The 25270-nt window shown below is 38.2% G+C and overlaps 1 protein-coding gene across 1 annotated transcript; it reads right to left on the bottom strand.

Moving 5' to 3' along the window:
- Positions 1-21913: 21913 nt before the first annotated feature.
- Positions 21914-22855, bottom strand: LOC138878365 (uncharacterized). Its single transcript, XM_070158034.1, has 2 exons — positions 22829-22855; positions 21914-22447 (listed from the first exon to the last, which is right to left on the bottom strand). The coding sequence occupies exons 1-2, from the start codon at positions 22853-22855 to the stop codon at positions 21914-21916; spliced, it is 561 nt and encodes a 186-aa protein (XP_070014135.1).
- Between the last annotated feature and the right edge of the window lie 2415 nt (positions 22856-25270).

The raw sequence follows: 25270 nt of genomic DNA, 5'->3' as shown, positions 1-25270 counted from the left end.
ACATTAATCCATGGATTTCAGAGTTGAGAACACACGCAAATCAAAGACACATAAGGATGAAATTATAAAAGTCAAGTGGCTTACCAGTTAAACGGACAACAATAAAGAATAAAAAATCCACAAGAACCCAGAAACCTCAATGCGTCAAAGTTTCCAAGAGCTTCAAAAGAATCCTGGGAAGTGCTCGCACAAAGAGAAAGTTTGAACAGTAGACACTTAGTGGCCTTGGCTTTCAGTCAACCAAAACAAAATATAGAACAAGATAATGAAGAAATAACAAAACAAAGCCTCAAATTTTAGTGAGATTATAGCGATTAAAGTCCCAACTCAAAGGGGAATGAGGAGGAGTTTATATTGTGACAGAAATCTAACAAGTAAACAAGGAAAACTGTAAAATCAAACATAATTAAGGAAGTATAAACCCACAGAATCAATAAAAAATCGGATTAGGAAAAAATAGGTAAACCCTATTTGACAGAAATCGAAGATTGGCCGAAAATCTTTTCTAATCGGACCCATATAGACATGGTAATGATGTATATGGACTAAATACTGTCCAGATTCAAGCGGTTGAAGTGGGATGGACGGATTCTGGGAGATAGTACTTGCCATGTTTAGGCAAGTACTAAGTGATACCATAGCTTTGTATAGAATAACGAAATAACACACGAAAGGCAAGGAAATCATGGAAAGAATCCATGGTTGAGACGGATTTGGAGAGATTTGAGAGGGCAGCTAGGGTTTTTGTGGAGAGGAGAAGAGAGATTGTAGAGGCGGCATATTAGGGAAAGTGAGGTTAGGGTTTCTAGATTGGGTTCATTAAAAGAGGAAAATGAACGAGGGTCGTTGATCTTGAGAGATCAATGGTAAGGATTAAAAAATGAATGGGGCGGGTCAATTAGAACGGGTACCGATCTGGTTTTGTAAAGGGGTCGTTTGGCTTTGGGCTGGGGGTTATGGGCTAAGATGTTGGGACATTATTGGTCCGAAAAATTACTCAAAATTTGGCCAGCCTTTTAAACAAATATAATTTAGTAAAATAATTAGTAAATGAAAAAAAAATATTTTATGGACTAAAATGATTAAAAATAATGGTTTAGCATTATAAAAATATAAAATGCTATTTTTGGCACAAATAGTATAAATAAGGATCATTTGTAAATGAAAATAGGCTATTATTGCATAATTAGATAAATAGCTTAAAAATGCTAATGTAATTATATGGAATGAAGTAAAATATTTGAAATATATACTATAGGTGCAAAATAATAATTTTAGGTAACTAAGTCATCACAAAATAATGTGAAGGAGTAATAATAATTATCCAAGTAATTTAAATGTAGAAAAATCAAATTAAAAGCTCTAAAAATAATGAAGAATTATAAAAAATGCTTGTATAGATTTGTAAACTAAATAATGATGTAAAATTGATGTGTCGAAAGCACGCACACACACACACATACACACACACACACACACACACACACACACACACACACACACATATATATATATATATATATATATATATATATATAGAAAATATGAGGGCAAAATTGGGTATCTACAACAGTACCGGCATGTAACCTAAGCATGATTTCTCACATGACTCTCGGCTCTGTTTCTCTAACACATGGAAAATATGCAGAACAACCAGATTGTTCAACTATGCTGCTCCATAGAATCGACCAAGTAACAATTCCTATGATGCACGCCTACACGCCCGTCACCTAGCATGTGCGTTACCTGAACACCAATCATATAAAACGTAATTAAGGATTTCATACACTCAGAACAAAGTTTAGAAGTGTTACTTACCTTAAACCGTGCAAATCACTACTCGAAAAAGACCCTGCCTCGCAAAACGTCCTCCCAATGCCTTGAATCTAGCCTCAAACGGTTCGATACAATCAACTCAAGCTATATGTCACGACCCAAACCGAAGGGCCGCAACGGGCACCCAGTGCCTTACTCAACCGAGTACCAACATAACATATCTTTCTTAATATGTTATCATGAGTAAATGAGCCAGAAAACCCGTCATGAGATAACAAGAATAAAACATAAGGGAATACTCAACATATGAAGACCCAACATGATATACAAACTAATATATGTGACATACGGGCCTATAAGGCCGACATGACCATTAGTAAACTCGAAACATAGGCCGACAAGGCCATACAATTATCCATACACCTGACATATGTCTACAAGCCTCTAAGAGTACATAAAATCATAAAGGTCGGGACAGGGCCCCGCCATATCAATCAATACATATCCAAAGCATACTGACCAAATAGGCAACTCCGGAGCAAGTGGAGTGCACCAACACCTTCGCTGAGCTGATAGCCTACTAGGAGGACTGTCAACCTATCAATCGGGACCTGCGGGCATGAAATGCAGCGTCCCCAGGCAAAAGGGACGTCAGTACGAATAAAGTACCGAGTATGTTAGGCAGGAAAGCATAAACAAGAACAGTAATATAAAGAGAGAGATAGAGGATATACAACCTGTAATATCTGAGTGCCTCTAGGGGCTATGATATGAAATGCATAATACATATATATACATAAACTTTTTAAGACATTCGCCTCTGTGGGAATCATCATCATCATATCGTACCCGGCCTCAAAGAGGACTCGGTAAAAGCGTACCCGACCATCATAAGGTTCGGTAGAATAGTACCCGGCCACGTGGAGCTCGGTAAACCCAACATATTAGTGGTTGCACAATATGTGTCGTACCCGGCCGACGATAGAGCGGCTCGGTAGATTAAAATAGATACTAAATATAATGCATGCTAGACTCATGGAATCATCTTCTAAACCTTTTGGAGTGACTTAAGAACACTAGGGACATCCATACCCTCAATATGAACCTTAGTAGGATTCAAGGATCATACACACTTGCTTAGAATAATTTTATAAGGAAAGAACAACATGGACAACCTTAGTTGCTAGGAGTAGATCCGTTATGAAGTAGCGTATTCATTTCACTTTAGATCATGCCAAAAGAAAGAAGAAAGTGCCTTAACATACCTTAAACCCGTTGAGTCCTTAATCACTTCCAAGCAACTCTTCAAACAAGTCAACTCAATCTATCATAGTATAAGGAGATTCAAAATCAGTGTTGAGCAAAGGCTAAGTCTATAACTTAAGCTAGTAGCTCGTTTACGTAAATTTTGGCAGCATCTCCCTTGTAACAAGGTCCTCCTCCAATACCATATACAAACAACAATGACCAGAGCAATCCATCAATACATAATTATCAATATCAAGACACCATATAACAACAACAAGTCACAACTACATTACGACGAGCGGCAAGCTCCGATTGGAATCCGTATACCCCTTATCAATCCTTATAGACTTCTTACTTCAACATAAAAGTATCATTAACATGATAATGAAGTCATTAATCAATGATTCCAGCCTTAAACCATATATTTATAACAACGAAAATAATCCACAACTTCAACTATCCTCAATTAGCAACTTTATTCACTAGTTCATGTCTAGCCCATCCATTTAACTTAATCAACATCAAGATAACCTTAGGCACAAGCAAGATCACAATATACATACCTTATACAGTAACTTCAAGTCAAAATCCAAGTTATAGTCAGTTTACAACAACCCTCAATAGCAATACAACACCATAAAAGTTACTTAAGCTAACCCAAGTATTATCTTATAGTTTATCATCCTAACAACTTAACCAACATACAAGCAAGCTTAAGCACAATTAGTAGGTTGTTATACTCACCTTATACAGCAGCAACAACTTGGAATTTCATCCAAATACAGCCCACAACAATCCTCAATGACAACACAACCTCAAAGAGGTGTTGTTCTTCACTAGAACTAAGTTTTGATGTTGAAATATGGTGTAATCACTTTGGAATCACTTCAAAACCTTGTGGTATATGTTTAGGAGGGTTAGGAGAAGGTTTGGAGACGAATTTTAGTTGAAAAATGAGCAAAAATAGGCGTTCAAATCGTTTATAAATTGAAGTAGGTCAACCACCGCCTAAGTGGGTCCCATTGGGAGCTGCTTGCGCGGTCTCGCGAAAACACGAATATCTCTCTACTCCGATGTTGTATTGACGAAGGTTTAATGATTTAAAAACTAGACTCGTAGATCTTGAATTTGGTATGTAGAACATCCCATGATGCCAAGTATATTTGGAGAAATTCGCAGATACATTTGACCTATATTTCAGCAAATTTATGAATGTAACTTGTGATGACGTTTGCCAACTCTTGTTCCACAACTTGCTTGCCTTCAAAATGTAGAAAATGATTATCATACGACTAAAATAACTCATAGAATAACCTCCTTATCATGTTAAGAACCTTAGTCTCACCCCAAAGTACATGTTATGACATTCCAAACTTGTCGACTTTTGACGAAACTTATTTTCTTCAATTGGTTTAGCTTCTAAGATTTCCAACCCTCTTGTTACTCGTTATCCATGATCTTAAATATTTGTAACCTCCAAGGTAACATGATTAACTTACTTTATTTTCTTCCAAATATAATCTCATTTTCGAGCTTACATCAATGACTTATGACGTACTCTCACGTATGAAAACTTGGGGTGTAACATCTTTCCCCCCTTTTGAACATTCGTCCTCAAATGTTGATTGATGCGCTTATCAGTTTCATAAACTATAGCTCTTACGAATACTTTAATGCTCATCTTTCCATCTAAGCCACTTTTTTGTGAATAAATCCAAACGTTTGGGCATTCCCCCCTTTTAGGCCTCTTTGTCACGCCATGATATGTGGTCGGAATTCTTCCAACATCGTAACATTTGCTACCTTATGTCATGCAGCATGTACGACTGTGTCCTTGTATGAGCGCCTAGCGACTCGTATTCTCTTTTTCCTCCATCTTTTAGACAATCTCTAAGCCTCACTTTATGAACATTCACAGAATTATGACAAGCTGTCCCTCTAGGCATCTATAGGTGTACTGATGTCTTTCACTTGGTACTTTATTGAACTTAAGACTATTTCTATCTCTTGTTTCATAGACTTGTATATCTATCCTTATGGATTTACTACATCTAGGTAGGTTATACTATACCATAAAACTTACTTCGGTTTATTATTACCGAGGTTTGCTACCCAACTCCAGGTTACTCTCTCGCTGCTTATCCTATATGTATAAATCTAAGTCCTTTAGTGCTTCCTCATTATTATTCATCTAAGAATAACAAACAAATCTCATCTCGAACTTTGGAACTTGTACCCATCTATTGTTTATTCACCTTAATGTTGATCTATAATCTATCACTGATAACTTGCAACCTCTTACGTAATACACTGTCACTAGGGCTCACATCTTATCGGGGAACATATGAAGTGATTTTCCTGATCCACCTAGGGATAATACTATACTCCAATAACCGTATTTCATTGCATCCCAACGCGATTCATCTTATGGGGGTATTCTAATCCCGTGCAATTAATGAAATCCCTTTCTCGTTAAATCATTACTCAATCAAAGGCCTAAGCATCATCCTCTTATCTATCATAATTATACCCTTATTCTACTGCCAGGGCAGCATTCCATCTCTTCTAAATGCACCTAGTCTTAGACTTCTCTGTGTTCATTCAGGCTGTACCGAGATTTTTATTACATATGGAAATCATTAGCTCCCTTGTTTTGATGGGTTTAATCCCGAGAACATACATCTTCTCGTCACCTTCTCACTCAACTTTTTATATCCTTACTCATATCAACCTAAAACCTTGTTGCTCTACAATATTTTACCTTAGGACCTACACCGATCTATTTATACTACTCGCAACCTTCCTTTAACTTGCTAGCACCATAAATTTCCTTTCGTGCCTTCTCAGTTGTCCTTAAATGTAAGCAATTACTTTTGCTGGTCGTTCTATCACTTGTTGCATGAATACTTGGCTTGTCTTTTTGCCCACGAATACTATAATTTCCTGTACCTCATATGATCTCAAACATCACCTTTGATGGCTTTTTTTTACCATTCATTAGCCATGATAGGTGCCACTTTCTTATGGAGTGTATACAATATTGTAGTGAGACTGTTGTTACAGGATCATTTACTCTTTAGCTCACTATGCTTAGGTGGAAACCTTCTTCCTTATTTCCTCAGCTAGTCTTTCATTGTAGTACTTAGGGAGACCTTCTGGCTCTTGTAAAGTTGCGAGCTTGATATATCGTACACCCGAAGGTAATTTTCGTTATTCTTACTCGCCTATAATAATCCTTAGTTACATAAATTTATGCCTTTGTGCTCGTAGGGTTACTTCTAAGCTCAAATTTTTATTGTCTCCTTAGTGCCACTCTCTCTTATTTTCATAAACCTTAAAAATGGTACCTTTAACTACCTCAACTCCTATCTGAATTTTTTTTGAAATGATTGTGATCTCGTATCTGCGAGACTGAATTCACTACATTTATCTTGCATGATCTATTGATTTATCTGTGACCTCTTGTCTAGCCATAACTGGGTTTTTCCTGAATCAACTACTAATTACTCGTTGGTCCATTCACATATATATATATATATATATATATATATATATATATATATATATATATTCTGCATAATCCCTCTTGGGATATATCTTTTGTCTTAACTTATCTCTCGCCACTAGCTCCGGATGTATCAAGTGTCCATTCAAACTTATTTATCAATAACATTCTGGCCGGAAACTTTTACTGCCTCTCTCCGGTGTCGTGCTTGTATAATGTTCTGGAGTCGCAACATATCTGCAGGAATTGAATAAATGCAACATCATCCCTTTCTCCTTTTTACCGCATTCTTTCTTTACCATTCCATAGTTAACTGAACCGCTTAACTCCGACTTAATATCATATCACACCATATTCCCCTCTTTAGGGGAGTACTAAGATTTAGTACTACGACGATCTACCTATAGTTGTTTTACCTTTTCATATTTGGCGTCTTTTCACATTATCAATGAACCTTAATCACCTTATGGTAACCTTCTGTACCAGGGATAACTAAATTTCTTACGCACGAAGGTGACACCTACGGTAACTGGCACACTTAGTCCCTTAAGATTAACTCTGCTCAGAGTGCTTGCTTTAGGTAAGCGACTTCCTAAATGACCTTTAAAGGTTATTCGTCTGTTGTCTATTCTATTATTGTTGGAGCACGATCTTTGAAATTCTCACGATGTCGACCATTATCAAATCCTCCGGTCCCTAATTCATGTTCGGTTTTATCTTGTTCACCAGCCCATACTGATTTTTATTACTCTGGGGTCTAACCTTTCCTCCTGGTAATCACGTTGAAGTCACCATCTCATTTTTCAAAATAAGAATATGACTTTATGGCTGATACTCTTTTATTGCCTTAAGGCTTGTCACCTCTTGTATTTTCCTTCAGTTGACTATAGACTCTGTCCATCGTGTCATATTTTGATTTACTGTTATCACCCATATATCACATCTCATGATGCTTCATTTATTTTCTTCTTATTCTCCGGATAATATTTTTTTGTCTATCACTTTATTTTGAAAACTTCAACAAAAAGTTCTTTCCCTATAAGCTCCCCTAGCTTCATCTCACTGGATCTTGGGAATGCCTAACATTATTTTTTTTACTCAGGGCTAGAGTCATACTAAGGTAAATATTTGTCCCTTCTAGGATCCCACTGCCTATCTTCTGAAATTTCTGAATATTCCAGTATTCGTATCTGATTGTACTACTCTAGAGTTCACCATCTGGGTGTCTTAGAAGGAGATCTATTACCACATTTGCACCATCTTTCGGAAACGTTAGTTAATGATAACAACCTATCCACAATTTTTGGGTTACTCTAACTCCAACTGGATCCTGATATCCCATCTTTCTCTTAAATAATATCTGTTAGCTCCCATAGAACATAACTGAGATGGGTGTGGCCAATTGTACTTACCTCTGTCATTGATGAAGGTACCAAAATGCTTATATTTCTCTGCCTGATTTGAAAATATTGATAATCTTCATTATCTGGGTGCCTCGTACCCCTCTTCACCTTACTTCTTTTACTTGTTAAAACTTGTATCTAGCTTCTGAATTCCTCATAGATTTTCACCATATTCGTGAATAGATATTCGTGCCTTAAGGCTCCTTATTAAGAAGCATACACATCTTAGTACACACATGATCTGTTGAAGACCTCATATTTACTCATCATAAGCATGATGTGAAATCGAGTTCCTCTGACTCAACTCTTCCACATCCACATGCAATCTCTTACCAACTGTCTTTGTGGATGTAGGTATCGTTGTATTACGACTAAAGTCGAATTTAGGAGTTTGAATTCTTACAACTGAGCTCTACTGCACGATCTAGAGTAAGAAGAAAGAGTGACAGACCTAAATGCCCTGTAGCCTCCTGCTTATAAGTGTGGTGCACAACACACCCATAAACAAGACTCTACTAGACACGGCTTGTAGACTCCCTAGGACAGAACTGCTCTGATACCACTTCTGTCACGACCCAAACCGAAGGGCCGCGACGGGCACCCGGTGCCTTACTCAACCGAGTACCAACGTAACATATCTTTCTTATCATGTTATCATGAGTAAATGAGCTAGAAAACTCGTCCTGAGATAACAAGAATAAAACATAAGGGAATAGTCAACATATGAAGACCCAACATGATATACAAACTAATATATGTGACATACGGGCCTATAAGGCCGACATGACCATTAGTAAACTCGAAACATAGGCCGACAAGGCCATACAATTATCCATACACCTGACATATGTCTACAAGCCTCTAAGAGTACATAAAATCATAAAGGTCGGGACAGGGCCCCGCCATATCAATCAATACATATCCAAAGCATACTGACCAAATAGGCAACTCCGGAGCAAGTGGAGTGCACCAACACCTTCGCTGAGCTGATAGCCTACTATGAGGACTGTCAACCTATCAATCAGGACCTACTGGAATGAAACGTAGTGTCCTCAGGCAAAAGGGACGTCAATACGAATAAAGTACCGAGTATGTTAGGCAGGAAAGCATAAACAAGAACAGTAATATAAAGAGAGAGATAGAGGAGATACAACCTGTAATATCTGAGTGCCTCTAGGGGCTATGATATGAAATGCATAATACATATATATACATAAACTTTTTAAAACATTCGCCTTTGTGGGCATCATCATCATCATATCATACCCGGCCTCAAAGAGGACTCGGTAAAAGCGTACCCGACCATCATAAGGTTCGGTAGAATCGTACCCGGCCATGTGGAGCTCCGTAAACCCAACAGATCAGTGGTTGCACAATAGGTGTCGTACCCGGCCGACTATCGAGCGGCTTGGTAGAGTAAAATAGATACTATATATAATGCATACTAGACTTATGGAATCACCTTCTAAACCTTTTGGAGTGACTTAAGAACACTAGGGACATCGATACCCTCAATATTAACCTTAGTAGGATTCAAGGATCATACACACTTGCTTAGAATACTTTTATAAGGAAAGAACAACATGGACAACCTTAGTTGCTAGGAGTAGATCCATTATGAAGTAGCGTATTCATTTCACTTTAGATCATGCCAAAAGAAAGAAGAAAGTGCCTTAACATACCTTAAACCTGTTGAGTCCTTAATCACTTCCAAGCAACTCTTCAAACAAGTCAACTCAATCTATCATAGTATAAGGAGATTCAAAATCAATGCTGAGCAAATGCTAAGTCTATAACTTAAGGTAGTAGCTCGTTTACATAAATTTTGGCAGCATATCCCTTGTAACAAGGGCCTCTTACAATACCATATACAAACAACAATGACCACAGCAATCCATCAATACATAATTATCAATATCAAGACACCATATAACAACAACAAGTCACAACTACATTACGACGAGCGGCAAGCTCCGATTGGAATCTGTATACCCCTTATCAATCCTTATAGACTTCTTACTTCAACATAAAAGTATCATTAACATGATAATGAAGTCATTAATCAATGATTCCAGCCTTAAACCATATATTTATAACAACGAAAATAATCCACAACTTCAACTATCCTCAATTAGCAACTTTATTCACTAGTTCATGTCTAGCCCATCCATTTAACTTAATCAACATCAAGATAACCTTAGGCACAAGTAAGAACACAATATAAATACCTCCTACAGTAACTTCAAGTCAAAATCCAAGTTATATTCAGTTTACAACAACCCTCAATAGCAATACAACACCATAGAAGTGACTTAAGCTAACCCAAGTATTATCTTGTAGTTTATCATCCTAACAACTTAACCAACATACAAGAAAGATTAAAAACAATTAGTAGGATGTCATACTCACCTTTTACAGCAGCAACAACTTGGAATTTCATCCAAATACAGCGCACAACAATCCTCAATGACAACACAACCTCAAAGAGGTGTTGTTCTTCACTAGAACTAAGTTTTGATGTTGAAATATGGTGTAATTAATTTGGAATCACTTCAAAACCTTGTGGTATATATTTAGGAGGGTTAGGAGAAGTTTGGAGACGAATTGTAGTTGAAAAATGAGCAAAAATTGGCGTTCAAATCGTTTATAAATTGAAGCAGGTCAACCACCGCCTAAGTGGGTCCCATTGGGAGCTGCTTGCGCGGTCTCGCGAAAACACGAATATCTATCTAATCCGATGTCGTATTGACGAATGGTTTAATGTGTTAGAAACTAGACTCGTAGATCTTCAATTTGGTAGGTAGAACACCCCATGATGCCACGTATATTTGGAGAAATTCTCAGATACATTTGACCTAAAGTTCAGCAAATTTATGAATGTAACTTGTGATGACCTTTGCCAACTCTTGTTCCACAACTTGCTTGCCTTCAAAATGTAGAAAATGATTATCATACGACTAAAATAACTCATAGAATAACCTCCTTATCATGTTAAGAACACTAGTCTCACCCCAAAGTACATGTTATAACATTCCAAACTTGTCGACTTTTGACGAAACTTATTTTCTTCAATTGGTTTAGCTTCTAAGATTTCCAACCCTCTTGGTACTCGTTATTCATGATATTAAATATTTGTAACCTCCAAGGTAACATTATTAACTTACTTTATTTGCTTCCAAATATAATCTCATTTTCCGAGCTTACATCAATGACTTACGACGTACTCTCACGTATGAAAACTTGGGGTGTAACACTATAGGAATCAATTCCATATAAAAATACTAAGTTCTTAATCAAAAGTCAAAAAGTGGACTCAAAAGTTAACATCCCGGAACACGTCTCAGAATCCGATGAAAGTTACAAAATCGAAACACCCATTCAACCACGAGTCTAACCATACCAAAATTACTCAAATCAAATACCAAAATATCGCTCAAATCCCAAATTTCGGCCTAAGAAGTTTTCTTCAATTTCCTCCAATTGTTCAACCCAAATCACTAATTAAATGATGAATTCAAAAATATATGTAAGGCCCCATAAAATCTTAGCAAAACATGGGGTACCATGGTGCCGAGGTGGACATATGTGTTAATGATTGTAGAGGTTCTTCGTTCACGTACTTTTTAGGTTGAATAGTGCATTGAGGAGCTGAAGAATTTTTTTGAAAGTGCATGGCATTTCTGTGGTCCATTCTGCGATCGCAGAACTGATCTACAGACCACAGATCTACCATGGAGTGAAGTAGAAAAATGTGCTAAATTTTATGACCAATATGCAGTCCATTATGCAGCCGCATAATTATCTCACAGCCGCATAATCCATCGTAAATCAAACATAAAACAATTTAAAGAGGGATGTTCTGCGGCACATTATGCGACCGCAGAATTGGTCTGCGGACCACAGACCGATCGCAGAGTGAAGCAGAAAATACCCATTTTCGGAGGGTCATTATGAGGCACATTTTTCAAATCGTAGAAGCTTTATGCGGTAGCATATACGATCGCAGATCTGCGTCAACCCTTCATTTTTTTTGGTTTTATAAACCTGGCCCCATTCTTATAAAACAAACTTAGGGATTATTTTAGAAGTTTCAAACTTATATTTGAGAGAGAGAGGAAGGTGGTCTAGAGTGAGAAGAGGAATTCTAAGTCATTTGTTCATCAATCTTTGTTGAAACCTTGGAGATTTCTCTAGGGTAACTCACAAGGTCTTCAACCAAAAGGTAAGATTCTACTCCCTAGCCTTCAATTTCGAGACATAACTGAAAATAGGTAATAATACAAACAATTCTTGGGTGAGGGAGTAGTTCATTATGCATGCATGTACTATCTAGGGTTGTGGGAAGATTGTTGAGGCCAATTGGGTACACTTTGGGTAGTGAAATAGAGGAATCCACCATAGGTGGACCTCGAAATCATAATACCCACCTAGTGTTTGATAAAATGCTCAAATGAGCTAGAATCATGAACTCCTTCATAATTTATGTTCAATTTTTCTATATTTCTAAATAGATCAAATTTACTAGGATTTTCGGAATTGTGTAGTGAATTAAGGAAAGCACAACGTGAGGTATGTCGGCTAAACTTCTCTTTTAGAATTGAACCCTACATTGACGTTGTAAGTCCCGGGCTGCTCATTCAATTGCTTAATCCAAATAAGCCCTTTGTCGCCATAAATATGCTTTCAATATGTGTTCTAAAGGTTCTTGTTGTGTTGAGTTACTGTTTGAGAATATGGTTTAAATGTGGGATGTGTGTTAATATGTTATGATTTTAAAATGTGATTCTAATGAAAGCTAAAATGTCAAATTGTGTGAGAAATCACATGTGCCTAAGACCCTAAATTGATCAAATGTGTGTTTAAAGTTTTAATTTCAAAAGCCTTGTTGTTTATTATCCATGATGATATTTGGAAGTGAAAGAAGGGAGTCGGAGATATGAAGTACGACCAACATGCCAAGAACGATATTGCGTTATTGTCAATGGTGCCAATGAAATGAATGACGTGTAAAGGAATATGAAATGTGTGGTAAATATTTTACTAATAAATGCCTTGGGAGTATCGTTTAGCCATCAAGGAAGGGTAGGTCGGAACAACCTATCCCCGAAACTACACATGTCGGTGTAGGAATGATTGAGGTGTAAATCCCCGTGTAAAAGATGAGATTGTTTCCCCTTAAATATGATGAGATTAATGCTAGGGATATGTGATGTGATGTCAACCCACATGTTTTTATGGTGAGACGTCTTAACCGATCGGGCAGAGCTTGGACGTCATGCCGTGCACATGGTGGTATTGTGAGTGGATATCTCGGGGTGAGACGGCTTAGCCGATCTGGCTGAGATCAGACTCTATGCTAAAAACAAGGTGGTGTATTGGTGCTAAAGATGTCACAACTTAAGAAGATTGAAACTTAGTTGAAATTACTTTTCCCCTAATTCGACAACTCGAAACCATTTGAGTCTCTTAATGATTTCATGTTTCTTTCTCTATTTATTGTTATTCATTCTATTAAGAGGGTGTTTAGTTTTACCTTCTAGTAATATTCCATATGTACTATAATCTCTTTTGCCAGGAGCGCTATATCTTTTATAGATGCAGGTGGTTCTATAATAGGTGGTGTTGATCTGTGACAGCAGCACACCCTCCTTGCAGCTAACTTAGAGAGCCCCACTTCATTTCGAGATCCTGTATCTCTTGTCCATTGTACGTAGCATTTTGAGGTATTGCTGGGGCCTTGTTGCCGGCACTGTCTTAGCACTTTTTTGGTTATGCTAGCGGCTCCGTAGATGTAGTGTGGGCTGTATCTTATTTTTGGAAGGTTGAACTATTGTATCATCTATTCCACTTGAACTACGAATGTATAGTGCACTGTTTTGATGACTTGTTAATGATGTAACTAATGGAAATAAACTGATATTATTCACATGACCTCTTACTATCTGATTAATGAAATGTATTCATCTCTTTCATCATGGTGAGTTGGGTAGATGGCATTGTGCAGACTTGCTTGATCTAGGTAACCCTGTTGAATGCTAGTCACACTCCCCAAGGTCGAGGCATGACAAGCTTGGTATCAGAGCCTATAGTTTTAAAGTATCCTAGGATGTCTCGAAGACGTGCCTAGTAGAGTCCTTCTTATCGATGTTTTGTCGACCACATCTATAATTAGGAAGTTACTTGGGCATTTAGGAATAATACCTGTCTTTCATATTCTAGATCATGCAATAGAGCTATATGTAAGATTGTTCATCCTCTAAGTCATGCATTGCTCTAATTTTTAGCACATAGTGCCTAGGAAGAAAGAACAAACTGGCCAAGGAACTAGTTCCACCTTAGGAGTGGCAGTTGATTCTTTACTTGATGATATGGGTGAGTGCCCAAGGAGTGAGAATATTCCCCCGACCACTACACTACATGATTCTACTACTCTTGATTAGACTACACATGTCCCCACACCTACTGAGGGTGCAACGATCCCTTCAACTGATATCCCAGTTCCACCTCCAGCCACAGCTTCCGATCCCAATGTACCAACTATTCAAGATTAGGGAACAGGATATACCGAAAATAGCTTTCAGAACGTGGTATGCGCACTTTAAATTTCTGGTAATGTCTTTTGGGCTAACGAATGCCCCGGTAGCTTTCATGGATCTTATGAACTGAGTTTTCAATCCATTCTTAGACTCTTTTGTGATAGTGTTTATTGACGATATCCTTGTACATTCACGAAGTCGAGAGGACCCCGTTGATCACCTCAGGGCAGCTCTACAAACTCTACGTCAACACCAATTGTATGCGAAGTTTTCCAAATGTGAATTTTGGCTTGAATATGTCACGTTGTAAAGTCATGTTGTCTCTAGAGAAGGAATTAAGGTTGATCCTCAGAAGATTTCAGCGGTGAAGAATTGGCCTAGACCTACTACCACAATAGAGATTTGTAGTTTCTTGGGCTTAGCTGGATATTATAAGAAGTTTGTAGAGGGGTTCTCTACTCTTGACTCTCCGTTAACTAAATTGACACAGATGGCGGTTAGGTTCCAATGGTCAGATACTTGTGAAAGGATCTTCCAAGAGTTGAAATCAAGATTGACAACGACACCGGTGTTGACCCTACAGATGGTACAAATGGGTTTGTGGTATGTTGTGATAGTTCAAGAATCAGACGGGTGTGTATTAATACAACATGGCAATGTGATAGCTTATTCTTCTAGGCAACTCAAGAATCATGAAAAGAACAATCCAACCCATGACTTTGAGCTTGTGGCGGTGGTGTTTGCATTGAATATTTGGCATCATCATCTGTATGGGGTCCATGTGGATATATTCACGGACCACAAGAGCCTTCAATACATTTTGAAGCAGAACAAATTGAATCGGAGGTAGAGAAGATGGCTTGAGTTACTCAAGGATTATGACATTGATATTTTATATCATCTAGGGAAGGATAATGTTGTAGCGGATGCTCTTAGCCAGAATTCTATGGGTAGCTTGGCTCACTTGGATGCATATCAAAGGGAATTAGCCAAGGAGGTTCATTGGTATGCTAGTTTGGGAGTTCGTCTAGCGGATTATAGTGAAAGAGGAGTGATTGTGCAAAATAGGGCCGAATCATCGCTTGTTGTGGAAGTCAAGTAAAAGCAATACAACGACCCATTGCTGGTGTAATTGAAGAAGGGGATTCATAAACATAATACCATGGTCTTTTATTTTGTCATAGATGATTGTACACTAAGGTACCAAGGGCGACTATATGTTCCAAACGTGGATGGTCTCTGAGAAAGAAGTCTACTGGTGCAATGATTGAAGAGGAATGTAGTGGACTTTGTGGCAAGATGTCCAAATTGTTAGCAAGTGAAGGCCGAACACCAAAGGCCTAGTGGGTTGGCACAAAACATAGAAATTACAATGTGGAAATAGGAGACGATCAATATGGACTTTGTGGTAGGACTACCTCGCACTCCTCACAAGTTCTACTCGATTTGGGTGATTGTGGATCGACTCACGAAATTAGCACACTTCTTACATGTTGAAACTATCGACATAGTGTAACAATATGTTCAGTTGTATATCAAGGAAATAGTCAGGCTGTATGGCACTCCAGTTTCCATCATTTCTGATTGGGGAGCATAGTTCACAACTAACTTTTGGAAGAAATGTCAGCAAGGATTGATCACTCATGTAAATCTTATTACAGATTTCCATCCACTGATTGACGAGCAAGCAGAGCGGATTAATCAAACGCTCGAGGATATGTTGTGCGCTTGTGTTCTTGACTTCAAAGATAGCTGGGATGATCATTTGTCGCTCATAGAATTTGCCTACAATAATAGTTATCATGCTAGCATTTAGATGGTACCGTTCGAGGCTCTTTATGGTAGAAGATGTATATCTCCCATTAGATGGTTCGAGACTGGAGAAGCAGGGTTGATAGGATCGGACCTCGTGCATCATGCTATACAGAAGGTTAAGATCATTAAGGAATGGTTGAAAACTTCTCAGAGTCGTTAGAAGTCCTATTCGGAGATACGTCATAGGGATTTGGAGTTCCAAGAGGATGATTGGGTATCCTTTGAAGGTTTCCCCTATGAAAGGGGTGATGCAGTTAGGTAAGAAAGGAAAATTGAGTACGAGGTATGTTTGACCATACAAAATCATTCATAGGGTCGGTGAGGTGGCTTACAGGCTAGAACTACCTCCGAAAATGTCCTTAGTGCACCCGGAGTTTCATGTGTCCATGTTGAAGAAGGTAGTTGGAGATCCGTCGCTTATGTTCTGGTTGAGACTATAGAGGTTAATAAAGAATTGACTTATCAAGAAATTCTAGTTTCCATTCTTGATAGGCATGTCCAAAAGTTGAGAAGTAAAGAAATTGCCTCCGTGAAGGTGATATGGCAGAATCAACAGGTTGAAGATGCCACCTGGGAAGCCGAAGAAGAGATGAAGAAGAAGTACCCTAATTTATTTTAATAGCTATGTAATTGTATCCATGATGTTAAGATCTAACTTCATACAAATTATGTTCCCCCTGTATAGATTATGTTAAGAATACTCCCTCTTGGTAATGAAATATTTATGACATTATTGCCAGCATTGTTTCCATATTGTTTTACATCGTTATGTTATGGTTATGTTATTAGGATTGGTTTATGGGATTTTCTGACAGGTGGATAGGCCTAGTTACAGGGGAGACTTTGCCGAAACTTTTGGAAATTTAGGGAGTTATTCAAAAAAATTTGGGGGTTGTTGGCAGATTTTGACCCTCATTCGATGATGGATGATCCTAAGCGGTGGAGGATGTAAGGGCCCTTAAAATTTTACCAAAACTTGGGTTTTCGTAGTGCCGAGGTAGACTTATGCGTTAATGATCAGTAGGTTACCTACGCTCATTGTGGGTGTGTAGACTCCGGAAGGGAAAATGCAGCCCAAGCGCTATAATAAGCCAATCATGGAATGAATTAATAAAGCATGTTGTGGCGTGCAACCCGATCTCATAAATATCCTCACAATCAGGCGCTCGACATGACTCAATTATCAATCTCTCTAGTCTCTCAGGCTCACAAGATCATGATAATCATCCCAATCAACGATGATATGATGTATCAATAAATAGCAATAGAGATTGAGATATGACATGCAAATAATAACTATCACTAAGTACATAATTGCAAATTAAGAAAATAATTCAACATGCAACACGACCTTTGTGGGTCCCAATAGTACCTGCATGTAGCCTAAGCATGATTTCTAACATGAATCGCAACTTAGTTTCTCAAACACATGGTGAATATACGAATAACAACAATATTTTTCAACTATACAGCTCCACGGAATCGACCAAGTCACAATTCCTATGGTGTACGCCCACAGGCCCGTCACCTAGCATGTGCATCACCTCAACCCCAATCATATAACACATAACTCTGGGTTTCATACACTCAAAAAAAATTTATAAGTGTTAATTACCTCAAACAGTGCAAATCTCTACTCTAACATACCCTTGTCTCGCGAATGGCCTTTGAATGCCTCGAATCTAGCCACAAACAGTTCGATACAATCAACTCAAGATGTAGGAATCAATTTCATATAAAATGCTAAGTTCTTAATATAAAGTCAACTCAAAAGTCAACCTCCGGGCCCGCATCTTAGAATCCGATGAAAGTTACAAAATCTGAACTCCCATTCAACCATGAGTTCAACCATACCAAAATTACTCAAATGAGATACCAAAATCTTGCTCAATTCCCCAAAATTCGACCTAAGAAGTTTTCTTCATTTTAAGCAATGTTTCAACCCAAATCACTAATTAAATGATGAAATCAAAGATATATGTATGGCCCCGTAAAATATTACCAAAACTCGGGGTTCTATGGTGTTGCGGTGGAGCTGAAGAATAATTTTTGGAAGTGCATGGCATTTCTATGGTCCATTCTGCGGACCGCAGATCTGCTGCGGTGTGAAGCAGAAACCTAAGCTAAATTTTAGGACCAATATGCAGTCCATTACGCTTTAGTATATTCATTTCATAGGCCACAAAATCCATCACAAATGCAACATAAAAAAATTGCTGAAGGGATGTTCTGTTGCACATTTTGCGACCATAGAATTGGTCTGCGGACCGTAGACTAGTCGCAGAGTGAAGCTGAAAATGCCCAGTTCTGGAGGGCCATTATGCGGCCCATTCTACGAACTACAGAAGCTTTATGAAGTCGCATATGCGACTACAGATCTGCATCGGGGCTTCATTTTTATGGCTTTATAAACCCGATCCCATTCTAATAAAACAAACTTAGGGATCATTTTATAATGTTCAAACTTATATTTTAGAAAGAGATGAAGGTGGCCTAGAGTGAGAAGAGGAATTCTAATTCATTTGTTCATCAATCATTGCTCGAACCTTGAAGATTTCTCTAGGGTAACTCACAAGGTCTTCAACTAAAAGTTAAGATTCTATTCCCTAGCTGTCAATTTTGAGATTTAAATGAAAATAGGTACTAAGCCAAACAATTCGTGGGTATGGGAGTTGTTCGTTGTGCATGCATGTACTATCTAGGGTTGTGGGGAGATTGTTGAGCTCAATTGGGTAGACTTTGGGGTAGTGAAATAGAGTAATCCACCATAGGAGGACCTCGAAATCATAATGCCCACCTAGTGTTTGACAAAATGCTCAAATGAGCTAGAATCATGAACTCCTTCCGATTTTGATGTTATATTTTGCTTTATCTCTAAATAGATCAAAGTTTTTAGCATTTCCGGAATTGTGTAGTGAATTAAGGAAAGCTCAACGCGATGTATGTTGGCTAAACTTCTCGTTTATAATTAAACCCTACATTGACCTTGTAAGTCCCGGGCTGCTCATTATAAATTGATTATTCCGAATAAGCCATGTGTCAAAATAAATATGCATCCATTATGTGTTCCAAAGGTTCTTGTTGTGTTGTGTTACTGTTTGAGAATATGGTTTAAGTATGGGCTGTGTGTTAATATGTTATGATTTAAAAACGTGATTCTAATGAAAGCTATCATGTCAAATTGAGTAAGAAATCATATGTTCCTAAGACCCTAAATTGCTCAAATGTGTGTTTAAAGTCTTAATTTGAAAAGACTTGTTCTTGATTATCCTTGATGATATTTGGATGTGAAAGAAGGGAGTATGAGATATGAATTACGACCAATGTGACAAGAAGAATATTGCGTTATGGTCAATGGTGCCAATGAAATGAATGACGTGTAAAGGAATGTGAAATGTGTGGTAAATCCTTTTAATAATAAATGCCTTGGGAGTATCGTTTAGCCACCGAGGAAGGGTAGGTTGGAACCACCTAACCCCGAAATTACACATTTTGGTGTAAGAGGGATTGAGGGGTAAATCCCCATGTAAATGTGATGAGATTGTTTCGACTTAAATGGGATGAGATTACTGCTAGAGAGATTGATGTGATATCAACCCACATGACATTGTGGTGAGACGGCTTAGCCGATCAGGCTGAGATTGGATAACATGCCATGCACATGGTGGTGTTGTGAGCAGATGTCCCGGGGTGAGATGGCTTAGCCAATCGGGCTGAGATCAGATTCCGTTCTAAAAGCACAGTGGTGTATCGGTGCTAAAGACCTCCCAATTTAAATAGATTGAAACTTACTTGAAATTAGTTTTCCCCTAATTTGATACCTTGAAACCGTTTGAGTCTCTTAATGATTTCATGTTTCTTTCTCCGTTTATTGTTATTTGTTCTATTAAGAGGGTGTTTAATTTTACATACTAGTACTATTCTGTATGTACTAATGTCCATTTTGTCGGGAGAGCTACATCTTTTATGGATGCAGGTGGTTCCATACAAGGTGATGTTGATCCGTGACAGCAACACACCCTCTTTTCAGCTGACTTGGTGAACTGCACTTCACTTCGGGGTCCTGTATCTCTTGTCCTTTGTACATAGCATTTTGAGGTATTGCCAGGGCCTTATTGCCGGTACTGTCTTAGCATTCTTTTAGTTCTATTAGAGGCTTCATAGACATAGTGTGGGTCCAATATTGTTTTTTAAAGGTTGAACAACTTGTTGTAATTGTATCATCTGTTCCACATGAACTACGAATGTATAGTGCACTGTTTTGACAACTTATTAATGATGTAACTAATGGAAATGAACTGCTATTATTCACATAGCCTCTTATTGTCAAATTAATTAAATGTATTCATCTTTTCCATCATGGGTGAGTTGAGTAGACGACATTGTGCAGGCTTGCCTGAGCAGCATAACCCTTTTGAGTGTCGGTCGCGCTCCCCAAGGTCGGGGAGTGATAATTGAAATTCAAATGATTTCGGGTCCGAGCTCCCAAAATCAAATTACTGAATGAACTCAAACCCTTATTTTTGAAATATTTAATCTGCCCAGATGTCCCTTCTTCGCAATTGCGGGAAAAGCTTCACGACCACAAATCACAAACTCAACTTCCCTTGAACTTACTCTACGCGATCACATAAAACACACGTGAACGTGATGCATAGGACTCCAAGACCTAAGCCATCGTGAACAGACCCACGCATTTGCATAGAACAACGTGCGTGACCAACTCCTACCTCCTTCCTCTTCGCGAACGCAGCTTAGCCACGCATTCATGATGCACTGCTACACCAACTTACATGATCGTAGACCTAATCATGCGAATGAGTAGAACAAAATCCAATTGCCAAAATTAACACTTCATGATCGCGGCCCCAGTCTTGCAATCATGTACAAGAACACTAGCACCACCAAAATCTACAGTCTCGCAAGTTTTGAAACGCGCCGAACATGATCCAAATCACACCCGAGGCCCCCTAGACCTCAACCAAATATACCAACAAGTCCTAAAACATAATATGAACTTAGTCGAGGCCTCAAATCACATCAAACAACATCAAAAACACAAATCGCACCCTAATTCAAGCCTAATGAACTTATTAACTTCTAACTCCTACATTTGATGCCAAAACCTATCAAATCAAGTCCGATTGACCTCAAATTTTGCACACAGGTCATAAATGACACAACAGACCTACTCAAACTGCAAAACCAAAGTCCGAGCCTGGTAACCACAAATTCAACTCTCAATCAAACTTCTCAATCTCCAAAACTTCTAATTTTCCAACTTTCGCCATTTTAAGCCTAATTTAACTACAAACCTCCAAATCAATATCTAGACACACTCCTAAGTCAAAAATCACCCAACGGAGCTACCGGGAATATCAAAACTCCATTCCATAGCCATTTACGCATAAGTGTCTCAACTCATTCCGAAATATCCTCGGTACCGAACCAACTACCCCGGCAAGTCACATAACACCAATTGAGCGTAGAATAAGCAGTAAATGGAGGAACAAGGCTACAACACTCAAAATGCTCAGCCGGGTCCTTACATTCTCCCCCTCTTAAACAAACGTTCGTCCTCGAATGGGTGTAGAAACATACCTAGAGTCTCAAATAGGTGTGGGTATATATTATTGCATCTCCCGCTCGGTCTCCCAAGTAGGCTCCTCAACTGGCGGAACTCTCCACCGCACCTTCACTGAAGCTATGTTCTTTGACCTCAACTTTCGAACCTGCTGATCCAAAATGGTCACCGGCTCTACATCATAAGTCAAATCACCATCCAACTGAACTGTGCTAAAATCCAAAACATGAGATGCATTGCCGACATACATCCGGAGCATAGAAACATGAAATACTAGATGAACACTCGACAAACTAGGCGGCAAGGCAAGCTTGTAAGCTACCTCTCCAATCATCTGAAGCACCTTAAATGGCCTAATATACCAATAGCTCATGTTGACCTTCTTCCCGAACCTCACAACACCCTTCATGGGTGAAACCTTGAGCAATACCTTCCCCCCCACCATGAGCGCAACATCACGAACATTCCAATCGGCATAAATATTCTGCCTAGACAGCGCCGTGTGAAGTACATCCTGAATCAACTTAGCCTTGTCCAAAGCATCCTGAACTAGGTCAGTACCCAATAGCCTAGCCTCACCCTGCTTAAATCATACCACTGGAGACTGACATTGTCTCCCATACAAAGCCTCATACGGAGTCATCTGAATGCTCGATTGGTAGTTGTTGTTGTAGGCAAATTCTACAAGGGTAGAAACTGATCCCATGAACCCCCAAAATCTATTACACAAGCACGTAGCATATCCTCCAACTACAAAATACATGGTGATACGTGTCACGCCCCCTTTTTCCTTCGCGGAGTCCGGGTTTTGATATTCAGTAGGAACAACTTGTTTTCTTTTGGGAATTGGGTATCTGAAGATTCGCCACCTAATGGATTTAGGTGCGTTAGGGCACCTAGAGCAATTAACTCATGTAACTAGTTTGCATTACTAGAGATTAGGGTAAGGGCTCGAAATAACCTTGAGGGGAAGGTGTAAGGCACCCATCGCAGTCCATAACGGTGGGTCCCAACCGAACTTAGTTATGTGAATTAGTCATTTAACAAGTAAGCGGTCTAAGAACATATTTGCAAATAAAGGTAGTTTATGCAGTATAAACACATATACAATCAAGAAAGTTTAGATGGTCTAAGCACACGTAAATTAAGGAGGTTTGAACAGTCCATGAATACATACATAAACTAAGAAAGTTTAGGCAGTCTAAGCACACATATGTGAATTGGGGAAGGGAAGTCCTAATTTGATTAGCCTATAGGATCACATCTGTACAATACCCGGTAAGCCGTCCTCAACTAGAGGGGTTACACATGGCATTAGCGCATAGGTCATCGTATCCTTTTACTACCCATTACCCTCCCCTTAGTGGTAATATAAGCGATTTTAGGTAACGAACTCTAAGCATGCTTTACTCGTCGTTTCCTTGTTGCCCCAGAGGTGTTTAGGACCTTTATACTTAGATAGTTCTAGACACTCCTAAGGTATTTAAAGGGTAAAATCTAAGTAATAGCAAAGAACACATAGGACTGTCAAATAGGGAAGCAATTAGGGGGCTCATGTTTGCCTCAACACATAATCATATACATAGCACGTCTCAAACAACTGATTTTAAAGAAATTCAAAAACTCTTAGAACATGATATCTAGATGAACATCACAGATACAAAATATGCAATATTTTGTTTAAAGCGAAGTGGCAGAACCCTTAGTCAACTTGCCTATTAATTTTATAGTCTATTAAACTTGGATAATTTCACACATAAACAAAACCAAATTTCATAGTTATTTAATTACCTAAGGCTTGCCTAGGCATGGGCTTGTATGCAATCATAATTCTGGGAATTGGTTAAGATGGCTTGAGATCATTCAATCATATAGGCATACCAAATTAGGTGATTAACGTTACAAAACTAATTTCATGTATGTCTACACTAGAACATGATATCTATATGTTGGACTATTCTTAAACCTTTTTATAGAAAGTTATTTATTCAAAACGACATAGACATGGTTTAGAGCCAATGCAAACAAAGTCCTAAATCAGGATTTCTAATACACATAGAGATCCTCATTTTTTATTAAGCATGATTACAGCAGCAGTTTAATGACATAATTTCCAGGTGATAATAACTTATGCAGAGTCAGAGAAAGAAGTGATGAACTTATAACATGTTTCTAATATGCAGAATATAAACGTGAGTGTCCTAAGGCAGGTTTTCTAATGCAAATATTATAGACTTATTACATATTTTGATGCAAGTAACATAACATATGGGCCTAGATTATGATTTCTATCATAACATAAACTCGAAGGAGGATTTCTATTGCAAATATATATTTAAACTAAGAGCATAATTTCTACTGTGTATCAACCTAAAGCATGATATCTACCCATTTTCCCACAAACATCATATAGAAACCCTCCCCTTTTACTAATCACCCCAACATCCATTTACAAAAAATATTATTACAGACCTGGATCAAATGAATTACATAAATAAATGAAATTATACTACATGGAGCCTAAATCAGGCCAAAGTAAACCTAGGAATGTCAGGCCTTCAATAGAGTCTCAGAAGCCAAAGATCTCACAACCAATAGTGTATGTCTTGGTGTGTCACAGTTCCCTAAGGACCTTAAGGATCCGGGGTAGTGCTCATACCAAGACCTTTCATAAAATAGGGATTGGTCATGTGCAGTGTGGAAGGGCCAGCACTGGTATGCCAATGTTCAGAGAGATCTCAGGGATTCCTAAGCATTACACATACTAGAGGAGCAGAACTTAATAGTCTAAGAGTAGGGTGTGAGTGCTTGACATAATGTTGAATGACTTAGTAAAAACAGTTAGAAGTGAAAAGATTCAGAAAAAGTTTTTAAATATACCGGGATTGACCAGTTTTGAGAAGACTGCTAGGAGTAGGAGCATCAATTTTGAAATCATTCTTTGAGGAAAGCATACTCAGCAAACAACCCAATTAATCATAAAATACACAGATTTACTTGACAAACAGACTTACAAACAAGGGGTGAAGGGATTGGGAACATATAGGGTTGAGACCACATAAACAGGGAAATATTTGATACAACAAATGTCCAGAACAACTAGGAGTCTACTGAACAAGTTAGTCATGGTGATAGATAGTTAAGACATAGGGAAAGAATACAATAGGATCATGTTGAAGACAAAAGTTTGTTGAACAAAATTTGGCATGCAATTAGGGCCAATAGAATGCAATAGAAAACGAAATAACTAACATAGTCATACAAATTAAAGGGAGGGGTAAGGGAACTATGTAAACATGCTGGACAAATATCAAAGAACTAAATGAAGTCAATCATGTTGATTACACATAAGGCAAAATTTAGACATGCTTAATAACATCAATCAGAGAAACAAATTGAATAA

The sequence above is a fragment of the Nicotiana sylvestris genome, chromosome 9 (assembly GCF_000393655.2).
Source record: "Nicotiana sylvestris chromosome 9, ASM39365v2, whole genome shotgun sequence".
Classification (NCBI taxonomy): domain Eukaryota; kingdom Viridiplantae; phylum Streptophyta; class Magnoliopsida; order Solanales; family Solanaceae; genus Nicotiana; species Nicotiana sylvestris.
Note: the sequence above shows the minus strand (reverse complement) of the source record. Positions and strands in the feature narration are given on the sequence as shown.